This window comes from Trematosphaeria pertusa, assembly GCF_010094035.1.
Source record: "Trematosphaeria pertusa strain CBS 122368 unplaced genomic scaffold BU26scaffold_11, whole genome shotgun sequence".
Classification (NCBI taxonomy): Eukaryota; Fungi; Ascomycota; class Dothideomycetes; order Pleosporales; family Trematosphaeriaceae; genus Trematosphaeria; species Trematosphaeria pertusa.
Genome location: NW_022987222.1, coordinates 259,618 through 284,933, shown reverse-complemented (window position 1 = coordinate 284,933; position 25,316 = coordinate 259,618). Strand labels below are relative to the sequence as shown.

Genomic DNA, 25,316 nt, shown 5'->3' with positions numbered 1-25,316 from the left:
TCATAGCCGTTGTCGATTCAGGTATGCACCCAAGGACAAACGGACCTAGCGCTAACCTGAGGTCAACTTATGAGCAGGGAATATGCCATGGCTGCGGAAGCGTTCTTGTTTCATATTCACAATATTCTAAGGCCTCGGTGGCTGAATTCCACGTTGTCTATCAATAAAATGCTCTATAAGGCGGCCCTGAAGACTGCCTCCTGCAAATCCAACTCCTTTTCTCATTACGCTATTTCAACACCGCACATCACACCCTCACTCTAAACCTCCACCCCGTTATCGCCACCCTGCCCGCCACAACGGCCGCGCTCCCCGCAAGCACCATCGTCCCACCCCAAATCTGCGCCCCGATGTAGCTCCCCCCGTCCCTCTGCATCAGCGCCCCCGCAATTGGCGGCCCTAGCACCGTCGCCACGCCCACGACGCCAAACCCCATCCCATTCCTCGTCCCCACCTTACTCATATCCTTGGTCAAGCTCGTCAGCACCGCGGGAAACAAGCCCTGGAACCCCGCGCAGAAAAAGCCGTACAGGATCGCGAACGCGTAGAGAGAGCTGATGCTGGAGACCAGCGTCCAGAAGTACAGGATAATGGCGGAGATGAAGCAGAACGGGATGAGCGTGTTGTATGGTCCGAAGTTCGCGTCGGCGAAGTACGAGGGGATGAGGCGGCCCGGGAGGCCGATGCCGTTCATGATCATGAGGAGGTTGATGGATGTGCTGTACGGTACGTGGATGACGTTCTGCGCAAAGGAGCTGATGTAGTAGAATGCGAAGTACTGGCCCAGGCAGATGAGAAACACGCCGGCGAGGTACAAAGTATAGGGCGCCTCTCTAAACGCCGAGAGTTCGAACAATGGGCCGCTTTTCCGCGGGGGTAAGCGTGGTTTGAGCAGACTGCAGTAGCATGCACCCACGACTAGCATGATGAAGCCCATAGTCCGCACTGTCCACGCGAAGCCGATGCGAGGAAGAAGTTGCCGCGCGATAGTCGGGTAGACGAGCCCGCCTGTTGCGGACCCAGACGCCATGATTGCGACGGCGACGTTGCGGTTGCTAGTGAAGTACGTAGTCACCAGGGACATGGAAGGCGTGAACTGCAGCCCGCAGCCAATCCCGTTCATCACGCCCTGCGCGAGGAATAGCTGCCAGTACACGCCGGTCGTACACAGGCTCGTCATGAACATGCCCAGCGCTGCGAGAAGCATCCCGGGAATGACGACCCAGTAGAACAGTCCCGCATCCAGTGCGCGGCCAGAGAACATGCCCAGGCCGAAGTGGCCCAGCATCTGCATGCCCCCGATCCAGGACACGGCCGACGGCTCGAGGTGCAAAGTGCTCGTGTAGTACGTTTGGAAGACGCCGAAGGTGGAGATCATGCCCCACGTGTTGAAGACAACGAAGTGGCCCATGAAGGCTTGGGTCCATGCTTTGAGGCCGCCGTCGGGTGGTGGGCCAGGGTCGATAACGGAGGCGTTGGAGCGGGTTGTTAGGACCCGGGCAAGGTTACTGATGGATTTTCGTGGGGTTTGTGATGTGTGCGTTGGGAGGCGGGTTATTTCTTCTTCTCTTTTTGGTTCTGCTGATGATATGGAGCGGCTTTCGCTTCCCTCATGCTTTTCAACGTTCGGAGAGTTTTCGGCATCGTTGGATAAAGCTTTCTCGACGTCTAGGTCCGCATTTCTCTCGGTAGAAAAAGACATTACGAATTACGGCGTAGCATGCTATTTGGAAACGACTGAAGTGAAAATCGCAGTCTAAAGCAAAAGAGAAAAGGATGAATGAACAGTCGCGGTTAACAGCGAGCGGGGAAGATATCTGGGACCCACAACCCAACTCCGGCGCAAAATGCACCGCGATGCGCTAACGACTCATCACGGCATGGAAGATGATCTTTTTGGAGACCCGTCATTGGCGGTGAGCCGCAGAGCTGCGCCAGGAAAGGTTTTCCGTGGGAATTTTCCGGTCGTGGTTGGGGTAAGCTAACTGCTTTCAAGCGAAGCCGCTTATAAATGCGGCGAGAAAGCCGCGGACGTGGAAGGTGTCATGTGATCTGGTTGAAATGGCTTTAGAGTCGATCTTGACTTTAAGGATTGTCAGCGATAGACGATTTGTCAAGAAATGGCTTGGTGGTCGATGTATGTTGCATCAATGGACGAGTTCCGTATGCTCGATGGGTATTTTTATCGACGGATTTGGTTCCGCAAACTGCTGAGGAAACACAGCAAAGTGTCCAGAGAATCGATATACGCAAATCGCTGAGGAAGGTGCATTCGGCATACTTGTCAGTCCTCCTTCGCCTCTCTGCCCAACTTCGCCCTCCAGAACTTTCCTGCCATCCTCCTCTTCAAACTTCCCAATTGCACCCAATACGCCCACCAAAACAGCGCGATAATCATCGGGGCCGAAACAACAAAGTAGACCCAGAACAGCCTCTTCCCCGGAATGAAGTCTTCTGACATGCTTAACACGCTTGCGGTGAATGAGAGTGGAACGAACACTAGAGCGACGCTGGTTAAGCGGATAGTGAGATCGGCCTTGAGGACGGAGTGCTGCGCTTCGAGGAGGCTGAAGGCGCCCATTACGACAGGAAGGAGCGACTGGATCCGCTGCTGAGTTAAACGGAGGGAGATCAAGATCGCGTGAAAGTCCGTTGCTGCCAGCATATTCGCATCCCTCTCTTGCCTCTTCCTCGGATCTCTGCACGGATGTGGCACTTTTTCTTCACACTCTTCTTCATCCATGCCGATGATCCTTTCCATGACTCCCCCGTGTGGCAGTCCAAGGACTTCGATGTTCCACTTCATCTGCTCGAGATAGAAGTACACGCGCCGACGCCACGAGTTCACATCCGAGAGGAGAACACGAAGCGCCGACACTTCATTGTTTATGGACTCGGCGTGCGGATGCGCATCCATCTGCTCGAACTTAAGGAGACCCTTTTCGAGGTTGCTGACCACTGGGACGAGGTACTCTAACTGTAGGTTCCAGTGTGCAGCGACGATGCGATAGGCGAAAATCGGTGAATAGCTGGGGTCTTGTTCAGCGAGCTTGAGGTCAAGCGGCGAGGCTCCACACCAGTATCGGGCGATATCATCGAGCATGCTGCGATGTTGAGAAGGGTAGTCCGGCAACGAAACATCCTCTTGTGGTGGCGGCCAAGACGTAAAATCCAGATAGCCCTCTAGATATGGCGAGCTCTGGCATGATATACTAGTCCAGGCCATCTTCTTCCAGTTCCGGATGGTAAACCTGTCGCTCGCAGCTGGGTCGGCCAAAATAACCACATCCCATGGCTTATCGTTTCCCTGACTCGGCCTGCGCCAAACGCTTAGATTCCTCCGTACCAGCCCAGTGAATCGTCCAGAGTGGTGGTCCACAGTCGTAAGCAGCCTGGGTACATTGGTCATCGTCCGGATCTCGTAATCTTCTCTCCTTGGGGCTGTCCCGCTAAAAGCCCTGATCTCATGATACACGAACGTAGCGAAGTCGGTCTGATTCCTTAATGAGGTGAGGCGTCGCATCGGATGGTAACCGCTGAGGAAGTTTTGATTCCGATCCGGGTCGAAATTCAAGTATTCAACGAAGAATCGCGGGTCGATGTTGAATCGCAGACCAAAGGAAGAGATATAAGGCAGTGATATATCCTCAACGAGGTATAGTCGGCCTTTGCAGTCGGTTGAGGCAGCAGCGGTTGCAGACCAGTACGCTTCCAATTGCGCAACCTTGTTGAAATCCACATTGTCGACACCGTCGCCTCTAAACTCAAGTATCTTGATCCGAGTCGGATGTTGGGGTACTTCGGGAAGATCTCTGAGGAGCTTGAGGCTCGGATGTCGGTGGCTATGCTTTTGTACATAGCGGAGATATGGACTGTCGGCCCCGTTCCTGTCGGCCTCGGTTTTCATCCTGGTTCCATAGAGCGATGCATCGCATGTTCATAGGTCTGCCAGAGAATTAAGCTTGGTCGTCCACATGTTGTATAGATGTGGTTGTATGTTGGGTGAATTGCAGAGTATTGAGACATGAGTTGATTGATTGAGAATACGAGAAATATGGCTATATATATACATGACCAGGTCACGTGAAGTAGTAACCATATCCGGCAACACACCCCCCCAGCTTGAAGTGTATACAGAAAGCTGTCTGAGAAGGTAAGGCTTTTAACTATACCCAAAAAGGTAATCAATAATCGTCTCCTATAAATACACTTCTTAGTGCTGTAGTGTTCTATAAGGGCCACCCCTCTTGTAAGAGGACCCTGTAGGGTTAAAAGAGAAGTGCAGAAAGCAGAGAGATAAGAGATCTGTGCATAAGGCTGTGCCTATTCCTAATTAGGAAGTCTAATATAGGTTCTAGAGGTTAGGTTTAAATAGTAGAGCGTTTAAGTGTTTAAGTAATAGTGTAACACCTCTACACTACTAACTCTTATAGCTCCCCCGTAGGCAAAAAGAGATAGAGCAATGTTAAAGGCGTAAATTAAACTTAAGAGTAGAGAGTAAAAAAGAAAGAATACCTTATTTAACAGCTTTTAGGGTATTTTTGTAGTTGCCGCAGCCCTCTACAGCTTATAGCAACTTTATAGAGTAGTTTATTAAGTAGACGTTAACACGTTGCTACGTATTTTATTAAGACTAGGCTTGTTATAATAAACGTAGCCTATTAATTTTATAGTTAATCTAATAGATTATAATAAACGTAGCTAGTTAAGATATAATAGAATTGCGTATAAAACTAGTATATATATACGTTAAAATTATTAGAAAATAGTTAAATAAGTGTAGTAGACGCTTCTACAGTAGAGCTAGAAGTAAAATAAGGGCAAACAGTTACCTTAGAGGTCCTAAAATACTAGCGAATTAGGCATGTGTCGCTCTAGTTAGGTTTGCTATCTAATCTAGTACTAGCGTAAGAGGTTCTTAGGTAGCTTCTACTACTCTACTAAGAATAGCGGAAGCTTTAACTTGCTAGAAATATTCTTAAGCCCTAGCTATTAAATAAAATAGGCGTGTTTTTAAGGTAATAGAATCTTTGTAAGTCTATTAGCTAGCATTTAACCTATAGAAATCTATTTAACGTTAATTCTTTAGTTCTTAACTTTCTAGCAGAGCTATATTTAGTGTACGTTAACGTGTTTAAGCTTTGTCTAAAGCTTCTCTATAGCCTTAGTTACTATACCTACAGTCTACTAATTATTGCACTAAAGCTTTAGTTTAATATTAAGGTTTAGCTTTAGGTAGTAGAAAAGCAGGTTCTACTACTCTATTTTTAAAGCTGTCTTTAAAAGCGCTAGAAGCTCTGCCTTAGTTGTTAATTTAGTTACTATCTATTGTTTTGTAGCTTTCTAATCTACAGGTAATTTATATAGCTTAAAGATATAGTCTTTAGAGCTTGCTCTAGTATCTAGGTTGTTACTAAATAAAGTATCTAAGGCTCTATAGAAGATAGGCTCTTTAAAATCTACCTTCTAGAAGTGTTTCTTCTTCGCAGCGTATTGTAACGCTTTTAGCGTAAGGGTTTTTAACTCTATAAGGTATCGCTACACGTGTATAGCGGCGTAGAGATGTTATTAACCTAGGTTAATTAAGTGTTAAGCTAACACTAAGTAAGCTCTTAATATATCTAGACGTGTAAAGTAGAAAATATATACTAGTAAGCTAGCTAGCTACTAGAAAAGCTTTGTCTACTCTCTATTAGGTACCTCTATAGATTTCGCGAGGTTGTTCTCTCTTATAGGGAATTGTAAATACTTAGCACCTAGTTTTAGAAGCAGGTTAAACTTATTAGCAACCTTGTTAATAAAGGAATTCTAGATTAGCTAGGTTAACGCTACTTCTATGTCTCTTACAACTCGTATACCTAGAAACTAATTAAGTTAACCTATCTTTCTAATCTTATACTTTTTAAGCAGGTAGCGTTTAAACTCTACATAAACGTCTATATTATCTAGGTAGACAAGTATAACAATATTATTAACAAAGAAGAAGACTATAAGCTTGTTACTAGCCTATAGGCATAGTATAATGCTTATTTTAATAAGTTCTAACTCCTTAAGAGTCTCTGTAAGGTCCTTGTACTATAGTAGAGGTGCTTTCTTTAGCCTATACAGAGCTTAATACAGCTCTAAGAGCTCGCTAAACTAACTAGTAAAACCTTCTAGAGTGTAGTAGTAGAGCTTCTGTAGAAGCTTTACGTTTAGAAAGGTGTTTATAGCGTTGTACTAATACATTAGTAATCTAAAGGCGGTTGCTATAGCTACTAGAGCTTAAAAGGTTCTTGCTACTAAGGTAGCGGTATAGGTATCGCCCTATTATATTTAGAGGTCTTCTTAAACTACTAGACAAGCTTTGCACTTAAGTAGATATCTATCTTTATTAAATTTGTACAATAATACCTATATAAGTAGAAGGTACTCTACTATAGTTAACGCTAGCGTTACTAACGTCTTCTTAAAGCACTCTTTCTTAAAGTAGTTACTAAACTTCTTCTATACAGCCTCTTTAAACTTAGCTTTAAATATATAGCCTTTAATATTCTTATAACGCTTAGGTAGAGGTAGCATCTAATCGCGGTAGTGTTTTAACCTTATAGGCTCTCTGTTAACTCTTAGTTTATTAATGTAGCTTACTAAAGCTATAAATACGTAGTTATATAAGTTTATTAATAGTGTTAAGTTAAATATTTAAGCTTTCTTTTATACTTTAATTACGCTAGCTATATATTTAGGCCTTAGAGAAGAGCGTCTATAGCGTCTGCCCTGTATTATATTACTTAGGTCTTTAAAATTAAGGTTTTAACATAGTAGAGCATTATTCTAGTGCCTATCTAGCACATATTTAGAGTCTTCTATAGCTCTAAGAGGTCTTTGTAGCAATTTAGCTTAAATAGTAGATAAGCTTATCTTAGAGAGGTTAGTCTCTCTTAACGCGCCTCTTAAGCTCTTACTATATAGAGTAGAGTGTCTTAACAACGCTAGAGTAATTAAGTAACCTCTTAGAGACTTGTTACGCTTCTTAGCTTGTTATTACTTCTTCTAGATTTGTATTTCTAGGTCTTCTTTTACTAATTCTTTAGCTAGTATGTGTTGCTCTAGTGTTAACGTCTATTTATCTAAAGTTATATTAAATAGGCGTAATTAGCTCTATAGTAGTAGATCTTTAACCTCTACTATAAGCTCTTTATAAGAGATATTATACACCTTAATGTTAATTATATTAACTACTAGAGACTTTCTATATTTGCTACTATTATTCTTGTATAGCTTGTCGCGTATAAATAAGACGTCTTAAGTTTAGATAACCTTATTCTTTAAGAGTATCTAGATTCTAAAGATATTTAAGAAGTTCTATTCTAGTAGGTACCTAATATAAGTACGTACTTCTAGTTTATTAGCTTTCTTAAGGTTCTTTCTATAAACATACGCTTAATAGCTAATAGAAGCGTAATAAGCTACTAATAGTTTGTAACCTATTACTACCTTATATAGAGTTTTCTAGCTATTTAATTTAACTAGCGTAGTATTAAGAATCTAAATAGCTATAATAAATAGCTCTAAAGCTAGCTTCTTAGGTAATCTAGCTATAATTCTTATTACTTAGCTTTTTACAATTATCGCGTCTCTAGCTTTCTCTATACAACTATTCTACTTAGGCGTCTTAGGTAAGCTAGGCTTATATTTAATGCCTAATTTAATATAGATCTTAGCAAGCTCGTTGCTAAAACTCTTCTTATTATTAGTTCTAAGTATAATAACTAAGTACTTAAATTAACGCTATAGTTTAGTAATTATTCTACGTATAGCAGGTATTAATACTACTCTACTTTTCGCGGGTAACGTACGTTCTTTATGCTAGCCTAAGAGTTTATTAATTACGTAGAGTCCCTACTTATTCTTGTTAAAATAGGTTTCTCCTGTTAGTAGTAGTTAAACTAAATCTATCTCTATTTAGTAGAAGAAACGCTTTATAGGCGTTAATCTAGGTCTCTAGAAGACTTAATAATTTATTTTTAACTGTATATAGGTGTTATAGTCCTTCTAGTTAACTAGAGGTATATTCTTCTTAAGCTTAAAGCTAGTAACAGCTTCTTCTAGGTGCGTAATAGCTTTCTTATTTAGGTGTGCCTATAGTTAATAGGCCTTAGCTCTAGTAGTAATTATTACTAGTTATAGATCTTTTAATAGTTAATATACTATTATAAATATAGTAAATATTTTCTATAAATTAGAGTAGCTATTTTTGTCTACGTTAAGTAGCTAGTGCCTCTATTTATACTCTAAGTTATAGACTATATTACTAGGCTCGTCCTTATATAGGACGTCTCTGCTAGAGTTAAAGTAGATTCTAATATCTTAAGAGCGCGCAAGCCCTATAACGTTTGTAAAGAAGCCCTCTACTAACGCTACATAGGTAAGGCGTATTAGAGTTAGTCCTAATAGAGTATTAGTCTAAAGAATTACCTCTCTCTAAGCTTTAACTCTTATAGCTTGCCCTCTAGCGTATACAATAACGTTTAAGTTAGCTTCTACTATCTTTTTCTAGCCCTAATTCTCTAAGTTATAGATATAAATATTAGAGCTAGAGTTACAGATCTACCTATTAATAAGGTGTAGAGCTGTTAGGACCGCCTTCTAGGTTTCTAAAACCTTAGCTATTATACTAAAGGAGCAGAATATAGAGTTAGTAGAAGAGATGCTGCTTATTAGCTTGTTATTGTTAAAGCTTAGTAGAGTAGTACTTGCTTTTAGCGTAGGTTTGTTTTACTATTTAGAGGTTCCCTAATTAGCAGCTTGTTTAAACTTCTTAGTCTACTTCTTTTCCTTCTTTTTCTTATCGAACTTAGCCTAAATTTCTGCGTTAGGCTTCTAGCCTGTTAGGCGGATCTTTAGGTTAACGTAAAAGCACTAGCTAAACTAGTAACAACGCCTGCAGAAGCACTCTAGTATCTCTCCTTAAAACTTACTACGTCTCTAGCTCTAGTTCTATTATTATAATGCCGCACCTAGTGTTATATACGTCTCTAGGCTAGCTATAACAGGTTTAGTAGCTCTCTATAGCTATCTAAATTCTACTACTAGGTCTAGCACTATAGAAGCTTAATTTTCTAGCTAGGTAAATAGCTGCGTAATCCTAAGCGTAGAGTACGCTTTATTAATTAGTTAAAGAGCTTTAAGCAGCTCTCTCTAGGCTTATATACTCTATACGTCTAGCATGTTAAGTTTAGCTATATAGTTAGTAATCTAAATCTATTTATTAAGCTAGTTATCTAGTTTGTTACCCCTCTAGGTCTTCTAGACTTTCTTATATTATTCTAGTAGTATGTCTTAACGTAACGCGTTAGTTATTATAACCTGTTTCTTTAAGCTTACTAACTTTTTATAGGCTGTGTTCTTGTCTATAATATATAGTATAAGGTAGGTATTAATTATTATAGTAATGTACACTAATACTTCTCTTAGACCTTTCTATACAAGGAGGTACTTCTTAAGATTCTTCTTATACCTTTCTTTCTAGTTCTAGTACTCTAACTTTTTGTTAGCGTTAAGGTCCCCTATCTTTATAGCTTCTTACTTAATTGTTAACAGCGTTAGGCGTTTAGGCTTCTTCTAAATTCTCTTACGTTCTGTCTCTTTTAGATCTAGGTTATAGTAGGCCTAAACTCTATATTATATAGCCTTTTCCTTTACAAGAAACTTCTAGTAAGGCTAATTCTATAGTACACTAAGTATTTTAACGGCTTTTATAACGTTAGTAACAGTAATAGTGTTCTCTATCGTAGAAATTATAGTACGTAGAGCTAATTTAATCGTGTATAGCGTATTTCTAGAGCAACTCTAGAATCTATTAGTAACAACAAGGTGTATAAGTTAGTAACTCTATTGTCTAATTGTATTAAATAAACTTAGCAGGTTTAATTTATAGTAGTAGGCAAATCTAGGCTTATAACTATTAGGTAAATTACAGAGTATTAAGATATAAGTTAATTAATTAAGAATATAAGAAATATAGCTATATATATACATAACTAGGTTACGTAAAGTAGTAACTATATCTAGCAATATTATAGTACTAAATTAAGATTAGATAACGCATTAAACTTCTCCCTGTATTCGTCGACTAATAGTAGATAGAGAAACATCTTAGTTCTAAAAGTAGAAAAATAAAGTATATACCTCCTAGAGGTTCTAATCTATCTAATTACTATTATCTTATAATAAAGTAGTTTATTAGAGAGTAGGCGCGCTGTAGAATCGGCTCGCGTACACGCGCACCTGTTATACTAGGTTTCTCTACCTAGCGCACGTCTCTACCTAGCGTACAGTTTCTAGAAAATCTTACTCCCTCTAACTCTATAACTAATAGAGCTATACTAATAAAACTTAGAATATAAGTTTTATATAGTATAAAATTTAATATTATAAAATAAAATTTTAAAAAAACTTACTAGTTATAGTTTTATTAGTATTATAACTTTTTAGTACTTTTTTAATATTCTTTAAATAACTTAAGAATAAATAGTTAAATCTACTTTTAAAATTAGTTTTTTTAAGTTTATAGTTTATAGTTAGTATAATATACTTTATTATTAAACTTTTTATATTATTAAACCTTCTATAATTTCTTAGTAAGAAAAATTAATAAGAATCTATAAGTTTTTCTTAAATAACTAAGTAAAACCTTAATATTTTTCTATAAAAATTTATATATATATTTTTTATAGTATATTATATCTTATATTAAAGTTATACTAAGATATATTATATAATTAAAAAGCTATATATATTTAACTAACTTTAAAAAAAAATCTAGTTTACTTCTAGTAAATACTATTATATCTCTATAATAATCTATAAAACTTATAGTATATAGTATTTATAACTTAATAAAGGTTTCTAAAAAACTTCTATAGCGCTAGCTCTTCTAGGTATAGCGTAATAGAAGATAGAAGTTTAAAAAAAAATTTTTTAGAGCTTTTTTCTTCTAACTATATATATATATATATATATATATAGTTAATCTAGCTCTATAAACTTATTATTTTATATATTATAGTTAGTTTTAACTATATAGAGCTTATTAACTAATAATATAGTAGCTTTAAGTAGTAATTTAAAAGTAAAGTCTTTTTAGTAGTATAGTATAGAAAGATAGAAAGATACTAAAACTATTTTAAAATTATTACTTCTAAATATATTGAAGGCTTATAGTATATATAATCTTATAATATATAACTTTATATAGCTAGATTATTAATATATATATAGAGTTAGAAAAGAAAACTCTAGAAAGACTTTTTATAAATTTCTATCTCTTATTACGCTATACCTAGAAGAGCTAGCGCTATAGAAGTTTTTTAGAAACCTTTATTAAGTTATAAATACTATATACTATAAGTTTTATAGATTATTATAGAGATATAATAGTATTTACTAGAAGTAAACTAGATTTTTTTTTAAAGTTAGTTAAATATATATAGCTTTTTAATTATATAATATATCTTAGTATAACTTTAATATAAGATATAATATACTATAAAAAATATATATATAAATTTTTATAGAAAAATATTAAGGTTTTACTTAGTTATTTAAGAAAAACTTATAGATTCTTATTAATTTTTCTTACTAAGAAATTATAGAAGGTTTAATAATATAAAAAGTTTAATAATAAAGTATATTATACTAACTATAAACTATAAACTTAAAAAAACTAATTTTAAAAGTAGATTTAACTATTTATTCTTAAGTTATTTAAAGAATATTAAAAAAGTACTAAAAAGTTATAATACTAATAAAACTATAACTAGTAAGTTTTTTTAAAATTTTATTTTATAATATTAAATTTTATACTATATAAAACTTATATTCTAAGTTTTATTAGTATAGCTCTATTAGTTATAGAGTTAGGGGGGGTAAGATTTTCTAGAAACTGTGCGCCAGGTGGGGACGTGCGCCAGGTGGGGAAACCCAGTAATCACTTATCGCAGTCGTGAAGCGTGCGAAATAAATTCAGGGGACGTGAGGGAACCACCACCAAGATTGTCGCATTGAGCGTGCGCCAACTCGCTATAAGCGAGGTGGCCTGAATGCCGGACCAATTGGGTAGGGAGTAATTATGGAGTACTAAGCCAGCCCCTGCGTGATTATGCCACGTCTTTTATCGGGAAGAGCTGAAAATTGTAAAAAGCTTTCTCGCCCATATCATCCATACCGCAGATCCTTCGAAACCCTCGAGCCCGTGAGCAGCATGGCTATTATCGAAGCCATCGTGTTTCTTTTGGTGGATATCTTCGCGATCCTCGGTGTCGTCGTACTTTGCGGTTGCCTTGATATCAAGGAGGCATTGGAAACCCTAGGCTTCGCTGTCTTAGGATCGCTTCTCGTTCTCCTCGCTCCTCTCGGCTACCTCGCATACTTCATTCTTAGGGTTGCTGCCTCATCTATCTCTTTTTGTCTGATTCTTTTCATCTTTTTTTGTATTCTCATACTGTGCGCAGTATACCATAGCATTGCCCGCATTGTACAGTCGGTCTTTAGCCTCAAGAACTATGCACCGGTTGTTCTCCGGACTCCTCGATATCGCAGAACACATGGCGCGTCTTCGATCCCAGTTCCGCAAGTCATGGGCCATGGCGAGCGTGAGCCTCTGTTACCGACAAGTGATACGACTCAGAGGTGCTTGACTGGATGCCAACGTGAACTCGGGAGCTGTCTCTGTGCGGTTTGTGACACGATGATAGATGCATCGTCTCTTCTCGTTGGCACGGGCTGGATTTGGACTCGACTCGTCGAAGAGCATCCCCATCACTCGTCCATCGAGGATCTCTGGCAGTCATCCACGCATTGCGCTCTGTGTCAGCTCCTGGTCCGGTCCTTACAAGTTCAGCACTCGCGAGCGCAATGCAATGTACTCGATAATCCTATTCTTCCGAGCTATGTGGTTAAAGTCCGGGAAATAGCAGAGCCTCCTGGGGGCTCCTCTCTCAAGATCCAGCTCGTTGTTGATGGCATGGAAATGCGCTCGCTCGTGGTCAGTCAGAGCAGTAAGAGACTCCCTCTGGGCTTATACCCGCTCATGGATCCTGATTGAGGCCCACTGGGCTGCTAACAAGTTTCTATAGCGAAAGCAGGCCTTCAGCATGTATGTGACATCGAGCCTTCGACAGCTTCACCGGCCATCCTCAACTGGGCTCGAGACCAGATCAACATCTGCCAGAAGAGCCACGAGCGCTGCCACATACCGTGGATAGCAAACGGGGGTATAATACAGATCTCTCAATTCCTTCCCAGACGGCTGATCGACGTCGGGCAAGAGAATGATGCAACCGTAAAGCTGATAAGTCAATCGGAGCTCGCTTCAGACTCGCCAAAATATCTCGCGCTCAGCTATTGTTGGGCCGGTCTCGCTGGGATTCGACTGTGCAAATCCAACTTTGAAACGCTAGTTGAGCCTTCGCGGGTCGATGTCTGGGACAAGACGTACCGTGATGCGATAGCGATCACACGTGTGCTCGGAATGCGATATCTTTGGGTTGACGCTCTCTGCATCATGCAGCCAGAGGACGGAGACGATGGCGCTGGTCTGGCAGACTGGAGAGAACAAGCTCCGGAGATGGGTCGAATCTATGCTCATGCAGCGTGCGTCCTCTCGGCCACGGCGGCAAAGAACACGACTGACGGTTGCATCTTAACAAAGATGCCCCTTGGAGGAAGCTGCCATCTCCGCGAAGACGGAGTCACGTCCCTTGACGTCAATCTCGCCAGAGCAAAGGACACAATCGTCACCGACTTGTTCCGTGAGAAAGTAGACAAGGCACGATTGTCTACCCGTGGCTGGGCATTTCGGGAGCGTGTTCTCGCTACGCGCATACTGCACTTCTGCGACGGCGTCGTGCTGTTCGAATGCAGCGAGATGCAGGCATCCAGCAGCCACCACATCAGCCAGCCGTACCCCCAAAGACAATGGCTACAGAATCGCGTTGGCATATTAAGCCGAGCCTCAGCTATGTTGGATCCAGTAGCTAAAACAATCTTCGTGCCCATGCCGAAATGGCAAAGGCCCGGCGACTACCTTTGGGATCTATATCGCGAGACTGCTGGCCTACTCGGAACAATTAAAGATACCCGGAAAGGCTACGTTACTTTTGATCCTAGGGACAACTTGGAATGGAGCCTAGGCACTAGTCAACCCAAGACTAGAGCGGAAACCAGAGCCGGTCTTCGTGCCGCCTTCATCACTCTCGTGCAGTCCGAAGACTACGAGTTTGATAGTTCTTTGTTGTTTCATCACTGCTGGTTTTGACCTAGTTGGTGAATACTTTGCTCGCGATCTTACAAAGCCCACTGACAAGATCATGGCCATTGCGGGTCTTGCGCAATACCTCCCATTTCGCTTCGAAGCCGGTATTCTGTTCGACAGATACCACTTGTTGTCGGCCCTGACCTTGCTCTGGGTACGGTCAGGTTCTCAGCAGGAGCTACAAGGCATAACCATTCCTCCGCGGCCGAAACGGCCTGTGCCGACCTGGTCGTGGGCTTCGATCGACGGCCGCATTTCTCACAAATTAATGCAGCCTTCCGCCTCTTGGAGCCTCCACCACGGGAAGAGAGTATGTAGAATTGACTGCACGAAAGATAGCCCGACAAAATTGCTGCTCAAGCTTCGGTCACCTACTTTTGCCTTTGACAAATCTAAGGTTCACTTCATACCCGATATTCAACTCAAACCAGGGAGCACTCAGAACCTGCAGTGTGTACCGATTCTCTACTACGAGGCGTCGAACAAAAAGAAGCCGAAAGTGATAATACATGGCATTGTCGTGAAGAAGGCGAATATAGCAGAGCTGGAAATAGGGATGGAGATGGAGATGGAGGAAGAACCGAGTCAAGAGTTGGAGAGGGTGGGCTATTTTTGGTTGACAACTAAGGACATGAGCTGGAAGCCCGAGCATTCATTTGGTCGGACAAGCCTTCCAACGCTAGTTATTGTATAGGCAATCGTCGGATTGTCCAGCGAGGACACTGAAAAGACGGATGCGAACCAAGGTTGAAAAGTAGAGTGGCCGAATTTCGGAGGGGCGTCGGTTCCATTATGGCCCCTGATAACTTGACTATTTTGCCTAAACGACCTCAATATCTGTCACCGTCCATAGCCCACATGTATCTCCCTCTCGGGCATCGCTCTTTAGCTCATGGATAGTTGGAGATCTCATGAGCCCTGGAATGTACGCGGTACAGATATGCCGGTAACCCCCAAGATGCGGCCTCAAAATTACGGGGACCGGGCAACCCAGCGTGATCCAAATCTCGTCTCCTTCCGACACAATACAGGCGGGAACCAAACCAACCTCCTGCGTCTCAGTCAGAATGACCATTCTCTCATCAAGGCTCCAGAGCATTCGGCGTATTGCTCCTTTTGTGGCATCATCAAGGCCTCCTGACGGGTCCAGCATGTGTTCTCCGAAACTTCCCAGCTCTCGATCTGCATGTTGCACATTTTCGGAAAGGTTACGGAAAGCTAAAAGTCCCGCAACGGTAGCATCGTAGCTCGGGCGCTCGTCGGAGGTGTAGCCGGAGCTAAGCACATCGTACATAGCTCTGGGTAGTTCTGCCATTCTTGGACCCGCAATATCTTGGATGAACAGCCCGATCGAAGACTCCCAGAACTGCTTCGACGAGATCAAGCCGGTTGAGCCGGCGTTCACGCACCTCCGCACGCTGTCAATCTTCATACCCCGGAGCCGGAGACACCTCCTATCCGCGGACAAAGAGTCTGGAGGGCATTTCGTATCCATCATGCTGGGAAAACGATACTGCATTTTTCGGCCAGTCTCCTCGCGCCCCGACAACCACTGTGGGAGCCAAGTCGGGCTATCATTGTCGAAACTGTCATCTCGCGCTGAATGCCTGTAGCACAGGAAATCCATTGTTTGATGCCGTGTCATATGGTGGTCTAATGCATCGATACTAACGTCAATAACTGTCTTTGTATAGTCCGGGATAATGTTCCCTTGTTGGTAATCCTTTGCAAGGTGCATGATGCCATATACACGATCCCGCTCGTCGGTAACGTTGAGGTATTTGCAGCTGTTGAGAAGAGAAAGCAAGATAATAGTTTCGTTGATCTTGTATACTGCGATATGCGCGGCAGGCGCGCTGTTTGCAATGAGCCGACTCAATTGAGCCCTCCATGGGATACTTGTGGCCGAAGTTGAGTGTTGCGTTAGGAGCAAACGGCGTACGCAGGCTTCCTGGAAGCTAAGGAGAGACTGGTGCGAAATGACGACAGTCATGCAGTGTAGTTGTATCTGGCGTGCATTGACGACCTCCTGTTGGATCCATATGCGGTTCCACTGCCCAAGGTGACGGTACAGTTAGCACGCGTTCAGAATATATAGGAGTGAACACTACTAGCTGAATGATTCAGACATTTTAGCGTAAAGCCGTGCGAAAGGAGTAACGTCTTACTTACTATTTGTAGTTAGTATATATTCTTCTTAATTGTTTGTACCGCCACCTTACCATATGAGTTGCTGAATATGGGGATCACGGGGTCCCAGAAAGCAGGGTCCGGACCCATACCTTCAACTGGGTCGTCACTGGCTTTGTCGTAGTTCTGTAGCGCTATAACGGCATCGTCTGACGCATCGATTGTAGGGCCGTAGATCCATATTCTCACGAGATTTGCTCGCTGGTAAACTTGCCGCATCATTGCAACCTGCTCAGCGCGCTCAGAGTAGTCTTGCTGGTTGATGCATATGGCGTCGATCCATATCGTGAGGGCTTCCTTGACATGTCGCAGGTGGTAGAGAGCATTCGCTAGGTTTTCCGCTACGGGAAGTGCTTTACCAGACAGGATGATGCTGTCTTTGGGAGTCGGGTCACCCCACATGTACGACAGGCAGTCATAGTTGACGGCGTTATCATCTATCGGGGTGGTAATGAGATAGCCATAGAGGGGATCTGATGGTCTGCCGGGTAGGAGCTGAAGTATGCGAATTGATCTAGACCCAAGTGGTTCGTATTCGAAGTTTGGACATTGTATTTGGCAAGTCCGCATGGTTTGTTGAGTAGGTGGGTAGCAGGTGGTAAGGGAAAGGAGGATCTAGGGAGCCCCTAGAGCAGACGGTGATCGTTAGCAAAAACCATCATGCTCGTGTTGCTGCCTCCAGGGCTGATTGCCGGCTGTGCTGCGCGCTATGCTGAAAGAGGCTAGACCCGAGGCTATGAGGTGCCGTTCACCAGCCCCAATGACTCCAGCACCCCGGATGCAATGACTCAGATAACGATGACTCTTATCGGCCGAGCGCCTGAGATATGAACGTTTGGAGATAAAGAGGACCGATCCACAGTATCGCAGGCCACAGACCACGGACCAGTGCATTCCCTCCCGCAAAGTCGCAGAGACCATTGACAAGCAATCACCCCGGCGACCCCAGTCATGGCAATCCTACTTCCATACACCCTCCAGACGTATGTCGGAATGATCCAGAATGGTGGATCTCCAAAATACCGAAGACTACCTCGCAAAGGCGCACACCTCGCCGACCCGGGGTGCGAGAAACTATCGAAGGCGCTTCCGCCGTCATACCTGCGTGGGGAGCTCGAGAAGTACAATCAAATAGAGACTGTGATGGAGGAAGCAATCAAGCACGTACGGAGGCGGAGCAAATTACAGTCGGTGTTCCCTGCAATCTATCGCGACGAAACTGTGAAGCGATACGCAGCAAATCTGAGTGCATGCAAATCGGATGTGAGCAAGGAAGATCTGAAGAACTATATCCGAGTACGGACGCGATTCGACCTCGAACAAGCGGCGGCGGTGGTTGTTTCGGCGTTCGTGAAATATGGATATGTGGATGGCGCAGTGCGACTAGTCAGAGAGCTGGGAGGAGTTCTGGCTGCAAGCTGTATGTGGGTCGAGCCAAACGTCCCTTTACCGACGCAGCAGGCTGTCTTCAACTGCCCGGAAAGCCTAGCGAGAAAGCTGCAGCTCTCAGCAGCGAAGACGGGAATGGAGATCCCGCTGGCGGCGAACTATCGGGAGCTCGTGCCGTTGCTAATGCGCGTTCGACGATGCAAGCCGGATACCAGATGTCTGAATATCCCTCAGTGGATGTTCGAGGAAGCCGGCCTTGAGCCACCAGCACACTTCAAGGCGGCCTTCTGTAGAGGAAACGGCGCAACGAATCCGGTGGCTCCAAGCGAAGCGAATTCGATCATCCTCTCTCGAAAGCACTTCCGATGCGATCAGCGGCAAATATACCGTCTGTTCCGGTACTGGAAGCCGGACATCAGGCTTCGGAAGAGCATCAAGAAGCTCGAAAACAAGGTGCTGCATGGGGGCTCCTGGATCCAACAGCGCGCGCTCGATACAGACGATGTGGCTCTGATCTGTTATTACTTCTTCCACTTTCAGCGACGGCTACAGAGGAAGGTAGTAAGCGATATCACCGGTTGCAGCTTCCTGGGCAAGGGTGAAGGAGCTCAGCTGTACCAGAACAACCTCGCCATAAAGTCCACCTTCGAGAAAGTCTTGCTCGACATTGCAGAATCCAACGGCGAAGGGGTCATCGTTGCCATGGGCGATGAGGACACGCTCGCTCTCATTGACGAGACATGCCTGCTGATGAAAGAATACGTCGACATCTATGGCGGAGGAAGCACCGAAAAGCTGTCGTTTAAGAAGGGTGAGGCGGGAGGCCGGGGTCGAGGACCGGTGGATGAGTATAACCTGCTATGTGATGTGCTGGCCCACTTGCGACAGCAGGCCGGAGATGAGGGTATTTTGGATGTTCCTGGGCCTACGAGAAAGTTCTTAGCGAAGGACATCATGCATTGGAACAATGCTTGGGATGACGACGCGTTCGCTGGAGGAAGGAGGGCTGGATGGGAGGACTGGCTCCAACAGCGTGCGCTTATCGAGGATGAGGGCTGGGATGTTGTGGTGAGACAATCATCATCGACGAAGGGTGCATAAAGTCTTTGGGAGACCTCAGGACCCTTCTGTAGCCTCTGCCAGGAGATACCGTGGTGGTTCGTGCCCAGGCCTCGGCTGATCAAGGATTTCATTCGCTCCTAGTCCTAAGATAGAATAGCACACAAATTTCTACGTACGACTTCACTCCTTCACGATTCACATCAACTTTCGTATCTTTTCCGTTCCGGAATTCTAAGATATTTTTTTCATCTCTAACGCCCAGAGATCCGCACCGGCTCGGTCCGCGAAGGACATGGACTTCGGTACGATCATACTACTACACGATCTCGGCATTGCTTCTCGCCTGCCCCTGAGTTTGTGGCTTGCGCTTACATCGCTCTCCTGATTTATGCGCGCACCCTCTTGAGACAGCAGTATATGCTGCTCAGCTTCTTCGGTACCTGTCGTTGTGGACAGTTATGGATCAGACCACATTAGCACCGCCATGCGGAAGGGCCACACTTCTATTCGAGCAAGCAAAACTCTCGGCGCTGCGGACTATCGGGTCATATCACACCAGCTACAAGCGCGCGATATGGTTTTGGGCGTTGTTAGATGGATCACCTGCCGGATTGAAGGTTGGCCTCTGTTCTCCCCTCAGACTACCCCCTCCATTGCCACCATAGTATCCACACCTATTCACTGCCTCAAATACTTTGAGTTTGATTATCAATACTTCTTACACATACGTTGTCGAACGACTCAAGCTCAGCTTCCCGACGGATGGCCTCACCGAAAGCAGAATTCTCTGACGAATCGCAGTCCACAGCCTATAATCTAGCATCAGAAAAGCTTGAGGACCTAAAAAAGCGTAGGGAGAGAGAAGAAGAAGAGCGTAAGTGCAAGGAAGAACTGGAGCGAAAGAAGCAATTAGAGAAAGAGCGAATAAGATATGAGAAAGCACATCAAGAGCTCGAGGACTTAAAATTGCGTAGGGATCAAGAAGAAAAGGAGCTTAAGTACAAAGACGAACAGGAGCGCAAGAAGCGATTAGATATTGAGCGAGAAAGATATAAGAAAGCACAACAAGAGCTTAAGGCGGTAGATGCGCAAGCGAGGAGAAGACTAGAAAAAGAGAAGCTGGCAGGGCAGGTACTAGAAGATCGAGAGCACCTAGGGCAAGGACAACAGGATGCAGCCGACTACGCGCAAGGAGTACTAGAGCGAGAAGAGCAGGAGCGCCAACGTCAAGCAGCGCAAGCACAAGAAGAGTACGCGCGAAGGGGATGGGACCGCATAGCAGACCGAACAAGGATAGAGTTTGAGGATGCAGAATACCAGAGACTGAAGCATGAGCACGTACATGGTGGGCCAAGAGAGCCGAGACAGAGGGCACATAGGCACATTCAAGTTCACAGGCTCTCAGGGAGTCAAGAGCGTACAGCGCATAAATCATCGGAGCATGAGCGAAAGAGACAACTACCAAGGGACGATGAGCAAACAGGGCACGGAGACGAAGCTAGTGAGAATTGGGCGTATGAACACAGAGTTGGCGGCAGTCCCCCACGCCGGCCACGCACGCCTCCTCCAGCCCGCCCGCCTTCTCCCCCGCCACCTGGTGCCATCTGGATCCAACTTCCTCAGAATCCTGACCCTCATCACGGATCTAGGAAAATATACCCCCGTGTGGTCCTAGTCCGACAGCTACTAGAGTTCTTCTATCAAAACGGACATGGGCGGAATGTCATGCGCCGCAATGCGGCACGAAACAGATTCCTCCGCTCGTTCCAAGTCTCTGACGTTGATGTAAGGTGGGATGGAGCAGGTGGAGGGGGCGGTGGAGAGGATGGCAGACATTATGGTGGGTATGGGCCACGGGGAAGAGGCGCCTCTGGTTCTTCTGGTGGATGTAACTGTTGCGGAAATTGTAACTGTGCGCAGGATTGCTATTGCAAAGAAGGCTATCGCAAAAGAGGAAGAATCGGAGAAATTATCATCATAGAAAGAAGCGAGAGTGTCGCTAAAACTGAGCTCCCACATGTCAGGAGGAGACGAAGTTCGCGTACAAATTTTCAACCCTCACGAAGCAAACACGACGAGTCACCCTGGACGACGGACCACGCAGATGACAGGGGAAGACATGGCGACCGGGGATATGACCACGCCTATAAGTCTCCTGTTACTTCACCATCCAGCAAACATAAAACTCTATGGGGTGGGAAACCAGGCGGGTAAGCACGCACAATTAGGCTGGTATGCGCCAATGCTAGGGAAACTGACGCAATCAGTGTATGGTTCTTTTTGATGCGCGACGGCCACATCTGTACGAATCATCGCCCTTCAAGCTACAAAGAAGGTCATTGGAATAAGTACCTCCGCGATATGCTCCAGAACGAATACGATTCACTCCGGACAAGGTGGAGATGGAGATATCGGCCTTTTCGAGAGATCGCATTTGCCTACTTCCACTTGGTAAGTGCCGCGCTTCCCTTTCCAGACATCTATGCGTGGAATATGAGACTAAGGACTTAAGTGGGAATGCATCAATCTCGCACACGATATCTGGGAACTCACTGATTCGGCTCCGATAGTGGGGTCGTCAAAATCGAGCATCTCGGCAAAGCCGCTTACGAACCATTTCCGATACTTGATGCGACATCCCCCTGAAGACAGACGGTGGACTATTGAATTGGACGATAAGATTAAAGCCGGGCGTGGAAATGGAATGGACTTTGTAGTCATGGTAGAGATTATTGAGGGGCTGAACACCCGGTAAGTTGCACACACAGGACGCATCCTATGCTCTCTAGCTCATTGAGATCATAGTTTCATCTACATCCTCACAGCTGTTAACGTCCTCTGCGGCATCATCATCGGTGTTGTCTACAGTGTCGTAAAGAAGAAGGTCGGCGACGCCTTTACCATCGCAGGCTATTGGATCAGCGCGGCTTCTTTCATCATCGTTGTTGTGGCTACTGGCGAGTGGTTTGGCATGGAGTCGCCGGACTGTTTCAGTGAGACTGATATGGCGGATATGGATAGAGTGGTTGGGAGATTGCTTTTCGACGAGGAAGAGCATAAGAGCCACCACGAGGAGCCGGAAGATATAGTATGAAGAGTGGTGCTGAAGATGAAGCTCTAATCTCTTCTATAACGGGGTTGGCTCAACTTTGATGCGATCACATCCTTCAACATCCTTTTTCCTCTTCAACACTTCGATACGAGCATATACGAAATGGCTCTCCATTTGGGAAATCTACCTGTTAGCTATCAGCACTTATTCCCACCTCTTCGCGAGGTCTGGATAGCAGGACTAATTATACACAAGCCTGGGTTGACGGAGGATGAATGCTGTGATATGGTGATAAGATAGATTGGATTCTAGAAAGCATATGAAGTTAATCGAGTAAAGGATGAAGGAGCGGCTCAGAAGATTGCACATCAACGCAGCCTTCTATGTGAGGAGATTTGTGTTGGCAGGCGTGGGGATAGGCCCAGGCCGTACCTAGTTAACTTGTTTCGAGCTATTCCTAGATTAGAATAGCGCGATTAACCCCGCTTGTAACTGCAGCCCACCTAGCGGCTCTGGAGAATTCGGCACTTTCAATGTGCACCTACTCACTATCATAGAGATATCAATAGTGCTATACTTGTTGCCATGGGTGAGACATCTTGGGCCCAGCAGGCCGTCGACCACTTTTTTGAGGGGCGCAAATACCCTACCCAGATCCAGTGCGACCAAATTGCGCGATCCGTCTCGAATGCTTCGGACGTCTACAATGTCGACACGCCAGGCTCGATGAGCTACACTGTCGTCTGCACAGGTCGTCAGGTAGCGAATCCGGCCCTTGTTGTATCTTTCCGAGAGCCAGAAGCCCACCTCGACCAGAGCATGGGGAAGTTAGCACAGGAGATCCACGGCTCCTTGGTGCCTGAGGTATCACAACACGGCATGGTAGATCGTGCAGATCCCCCCCTAGCCATCTATACCATGCCGTACTTGCCAGGAATCTCGTGCCTCAATGCTCTTACCTGCCAGGTTGAGATGGATGAGGTAACGGAGGCCAGACATGTTTGCTTTGTTCGGCACCTTGCCAGGTAGGTTCGACACGCTGCCTGCTGTTCAAGTGTGGGTCGACACACCTGCCATGTTGCTCATACCTGTTAGGTACTTTGCTCGATGCTGGTCAAAGCCGCAGTATGTGACAACAGAAGCGCGAGCAGAGAGTCTGGAGAGAATTCAACGCAGACTCGCTTTACTAATTGGGTCATCATCTGTTCTTGGTACCTCAGCAGTGTCGGAGTTGGATCACAGCCTCCCTACACTCTTCGCATGGGAATATCCACAAGTTCTCACGCATGGCGACTTCTCCAGAACCAATATTTTAGTTGACGAGGACACCTACGAAATCACGGGAATCATCGACTGGTCTCTTGCGGCGATACTGCCGTTCGGTATGGAGCTGGACTGCCTGTTCTTGACGACGGGGTACATGGACCGCGGTGGCTGGCACGACTACGCCTGTCGCTCGCGACTGCATGAAGTTTTCTGGGATGAGTTCTGGTCTGCTTCTGGAGTTGGAGATGATAGGCGGCGAGATGAAGTTCGCGACATGGCTGAGCGGGCGGCTAAGATTGGTGCTATTCTGCGCTACGCTTTCCAGCGCAACGCGGATGGTTCGCCCTCTGAGACGTTGGCATCTGATGGAGCTTTGACATGGAGGTATCTACAGGCATGGCTTGCCACTTAGCTCCCCGGATCGATGGAGAAGGCGAACGCTTCTTGGGCTCAAAATGCACTATGGTTAGTGTAAAATATATATATTACGAACGACATCGCTACGGGCAATGCCGAAGCCATGCACCCCCAACGAAAGGGATCAAGGACCTAACTGGAACTTCCGGATCCATCAGAACGGTACCGGCAGCCGAAGGTCTCACAATATTTGCATACGACAAATACCACCTACGTTATCCAAGCGATACGGCACAGCAACATGTTGCGTTATGAGTAGCATCCAATCAATCAATCACATATCCACCCCCAAGTTCTAATATCTTCAAGCAATGTGGCACAGCAATACGCTGTGTCACACTTCAATCTGATCAACCACATCGATTACTCCGAGTTATAGCCTGCATCGCATCCACATCACCACTAGTACAATTTGCCATGCTAGCTGAATCGTGTTGCATCGGGGCCGCCATTCTTGGTTGGAACCCTGTATATCTATCCGATGTGGTTATTACGCCAAAGTTGTGAGTGGTTCGAGTAAAACAAGGAGCCTTAAGTGCGGGGTAGGCAGGAATGGGGCCGGCGGTTAGAGCTGGAGCTGGAGCCTAAGCAGGTGACGGAGCTGGATGTGGGTGTAAAGCGCTTGGAAACACTGTTATCTATCGAGACGTAGCAAGGTGTTCTACACCAACTCCAACGCCATCTGCGCTACTACATTTGACGCCGTCTCACCGGATGGAAAGGTCCTTAAGGAAGCAAGACGCCCATCTCTAGGCCTTTCCTTGCTCAGCTTCCTCCGCATCGTCTCGTCGCTGCCCACTCACTCTTTATCATATACTGCTCTTGATTCGTTGCTCATCATCATGGCCACTGCCAACGTTCTCCCTGCCATTGCTGGGCTCCAGCGCCCTCCAACCAGCCGAGACCTAGAACTCTCACGGGCTGTGTATGTCTTCCGCTTCTCAGCTTGTGCTGAGATGGTCACTAATATCTAAGTCTTTTAGGTATAATAGCCTTCCTCATCTTGAAGAGCAGCCGGAAATCTCCAACGCCGCGCTCAAAGCCCTATGCGAACTTTTCGTCCATAACGGCGTCCAGGACGTCTTTGGCACCAGACCCGACTTCTTTCAGGAGTTCGCCAGCTTCTTGCACCACAACAACCTAGCCGACTTGGTTGCTCTACAATTGCTAGATAGCCCCCAGAATAGCACTAGGATGGAGCTCTTGATCGGTCCACAGGCCACTCTGATGGTAGACGAGAAGGACCTCATCGGGTTTGAACCGCCCCGTATCACCACTGGTTGGTCTTTGTCTTTTCAGGTGGGAGACGATGGGATCATTTCTTGCAAGGGTAACGATGTCTATGCGGAGAAGAAGAACACTCATCAGGTTTTCACGGATTCGAAGCCGCTTCCCACGGTTGAGTCTACCCCGCCACGCGCTATCATTGTTGCTCATCATTAAAATGCCATTCCCGAAATGCAGTTGGATCTTTAACTACTCCACTTATGTGATTCTCCTCTGTTGGCTTGACGCCCTTCACCTGTACTCCCAGCCAATGAAAGTCTACATGCACATTGCCCCGCGCGCAGTCATAAATTCGCTCGACCTCGTCGTAAAGAAGATGCGAGCATACTACATACAGAACCAGCAAAAAATACGCTA

At 45.0% G+C, this 25,316-nt stretch overlaps 8 protein-coding genes across 8 annotated transcripts; 5 read left to right on the top strand and 3 right to left on the bottom strand.

Moving 5' to 3' along the window:
• Window positions 1–89: 89 nt before the first annotated feature.
• On the bottom strand, window positions 90–1,993 carry BU26DRAFT_57682 (MFS general substrate transporter). Its single transcript, XM_033834384.1, has one exon. The coding sequence runs from the start codon at window positions 1,700–1,702 to the stop codon at window positions 248–250; it is 1,455 nt and encodes a 484-aa protein (XP_033680871.1). The 5' UTR covers window positions 1,703–1,993; the 3' UTR covers window positions 90–247.
• On the bottom strand, window positions 1,994–4,022 carry BU26DRAFT_57681 (uncharacterized protein). Its single transcript, XM_033834382.1, has one exon. The coding sequence runs from the start codon at window positions 3,905–3,907 to the stop codon at window positions 2,285–2,287; it is 1,623 nt and encodes a 540-aa protein (XP_033680870.1). The 5' UTR covers window positions 3,908–4,022; the 3' UTR covers window positions 1,994–2,284.
• An 8,983-nt stretch (window positions 4,023–13,005) lies between these two features.
• BU26DRAFT_577287 (HET-domain-containing protein) lies at window positions 13,006–14,990 on the top strand (the record flags this gene model as incomplete). The annotated part of the gene is made up of 4 exons (XM_033834401.1): window positions 13,006–13,040; window positions 13,119–13,676; window positions 13,764–13,944; window positions 14,246–14,990. Coding segments are annotated over 4 exons (1,519 nt in total), but the record flags the coding sequence as incomplete, so codon positions are not given.
• Window positions 14,991–15,114: 124 nt separating this feature from the next.
• Window positions 15,115–17,099, bottom strand: BU26DRAFT_461224 (uncharacterized protein; the record flags this gene model as incomplete). Its single annotated transcript, XM_033825058.1, has 2 exons — window positions 16,519–17,099; window positions 15,115–16,243 (listed from the first exon to the last, which is right to left on the bottom strand). Exons 1-2 carry the CDS (start codon window positions 17,054–17,056, stop codon window positions 15,117–15,119), a joined length of 1,665 nt encoding a protein of 554 aa, XP_033680868.1. The 5' UTR covers window positions 17,057–17,099.
• Window positions 17,100–17,369: 270 nt separating this feature from the next.
• BU26DRAFT_521406 (uncharacterized protein) lies at window positions 17,370–19,109 on the top strand. The gene has a single exon (XM_033829520.1). It carries the CDS (start codon window positions 17,438–17,440, stop codon window positions 18,974–18,976), a length of 1,539 nt encoding a protein of 512 aa, XP_033680867.1. The 5' UTR covers window positions 17,370–17,437; the 3' UTR covers window positions 18,977–19,109.
• A 120-nt stretch (window positions 19,110–19,229) lies between these two features.
• Window positions 19,230–22,228, top strand: BU26DRAFT_607168 (uncharacterized protein). The gene is made up of 5 exons (XM_033835729.1): window positions 19,230–19,554; window positions 19,739–21,147; window positions 21,205–21,388; window positions 21,450–21,688; window positions 21,743–22,228. The coding sequence occupies exons 1-5, from the start codon at window positions 19,396–19,398 to the stop codon at window positions 22,029–22,031; spliced, it is 2,280 nt and encodes a 759-aa protein (XP_033680866.1). The 5' UTR covers window positions 19,230–19,395; the 3' UTR covers window positions 22,032–22,228.
• A 306-nt stretch (window positions 22,229–22,534) lies between these two features.
• On the top strand, window positions 22,535–23,751 carry BU26DRAFT_577276 (uncharacterized protein). The gene is made up of 2 exons (XM_033834400.1): window positions 22,535–23,014; window positions 23,085–23,751. The coding sequence occupies exons 1-2, from the start codon at window positions 22,575–22,577 to the stop codon at window positions 23,665–23,667; spliced, it is 1,023 nt and encodes a 340-aa protein (XP_033680865.1). The 5' UTR covers window positions 22,535–22,574; the 3' UTR covers window positions 23,668–23,751.
• A 763-nt stretch (window positions 23,752–24,514) lies between these two features.
• Window positions 24,515–25,115, top strand: BU26DRAFT_577273 (uncharacterized protein; the record flags this gene model as incomplete). Its single annotated transcript, XM_033834399.1, has 2 exons — window positions 24,515–24,597; window positions 24,656–25,115. The coding sequence occupies 2 exons, from the start codon at window positions 24,515–24,517 to the stop codon at window positions 25,113–25,115; spliced, it is 543 nt and encodes a 180-aa protein (XP_033680864.1).
• Window positions 25,116–25,316: the final 201 nt, after the last annotated feature.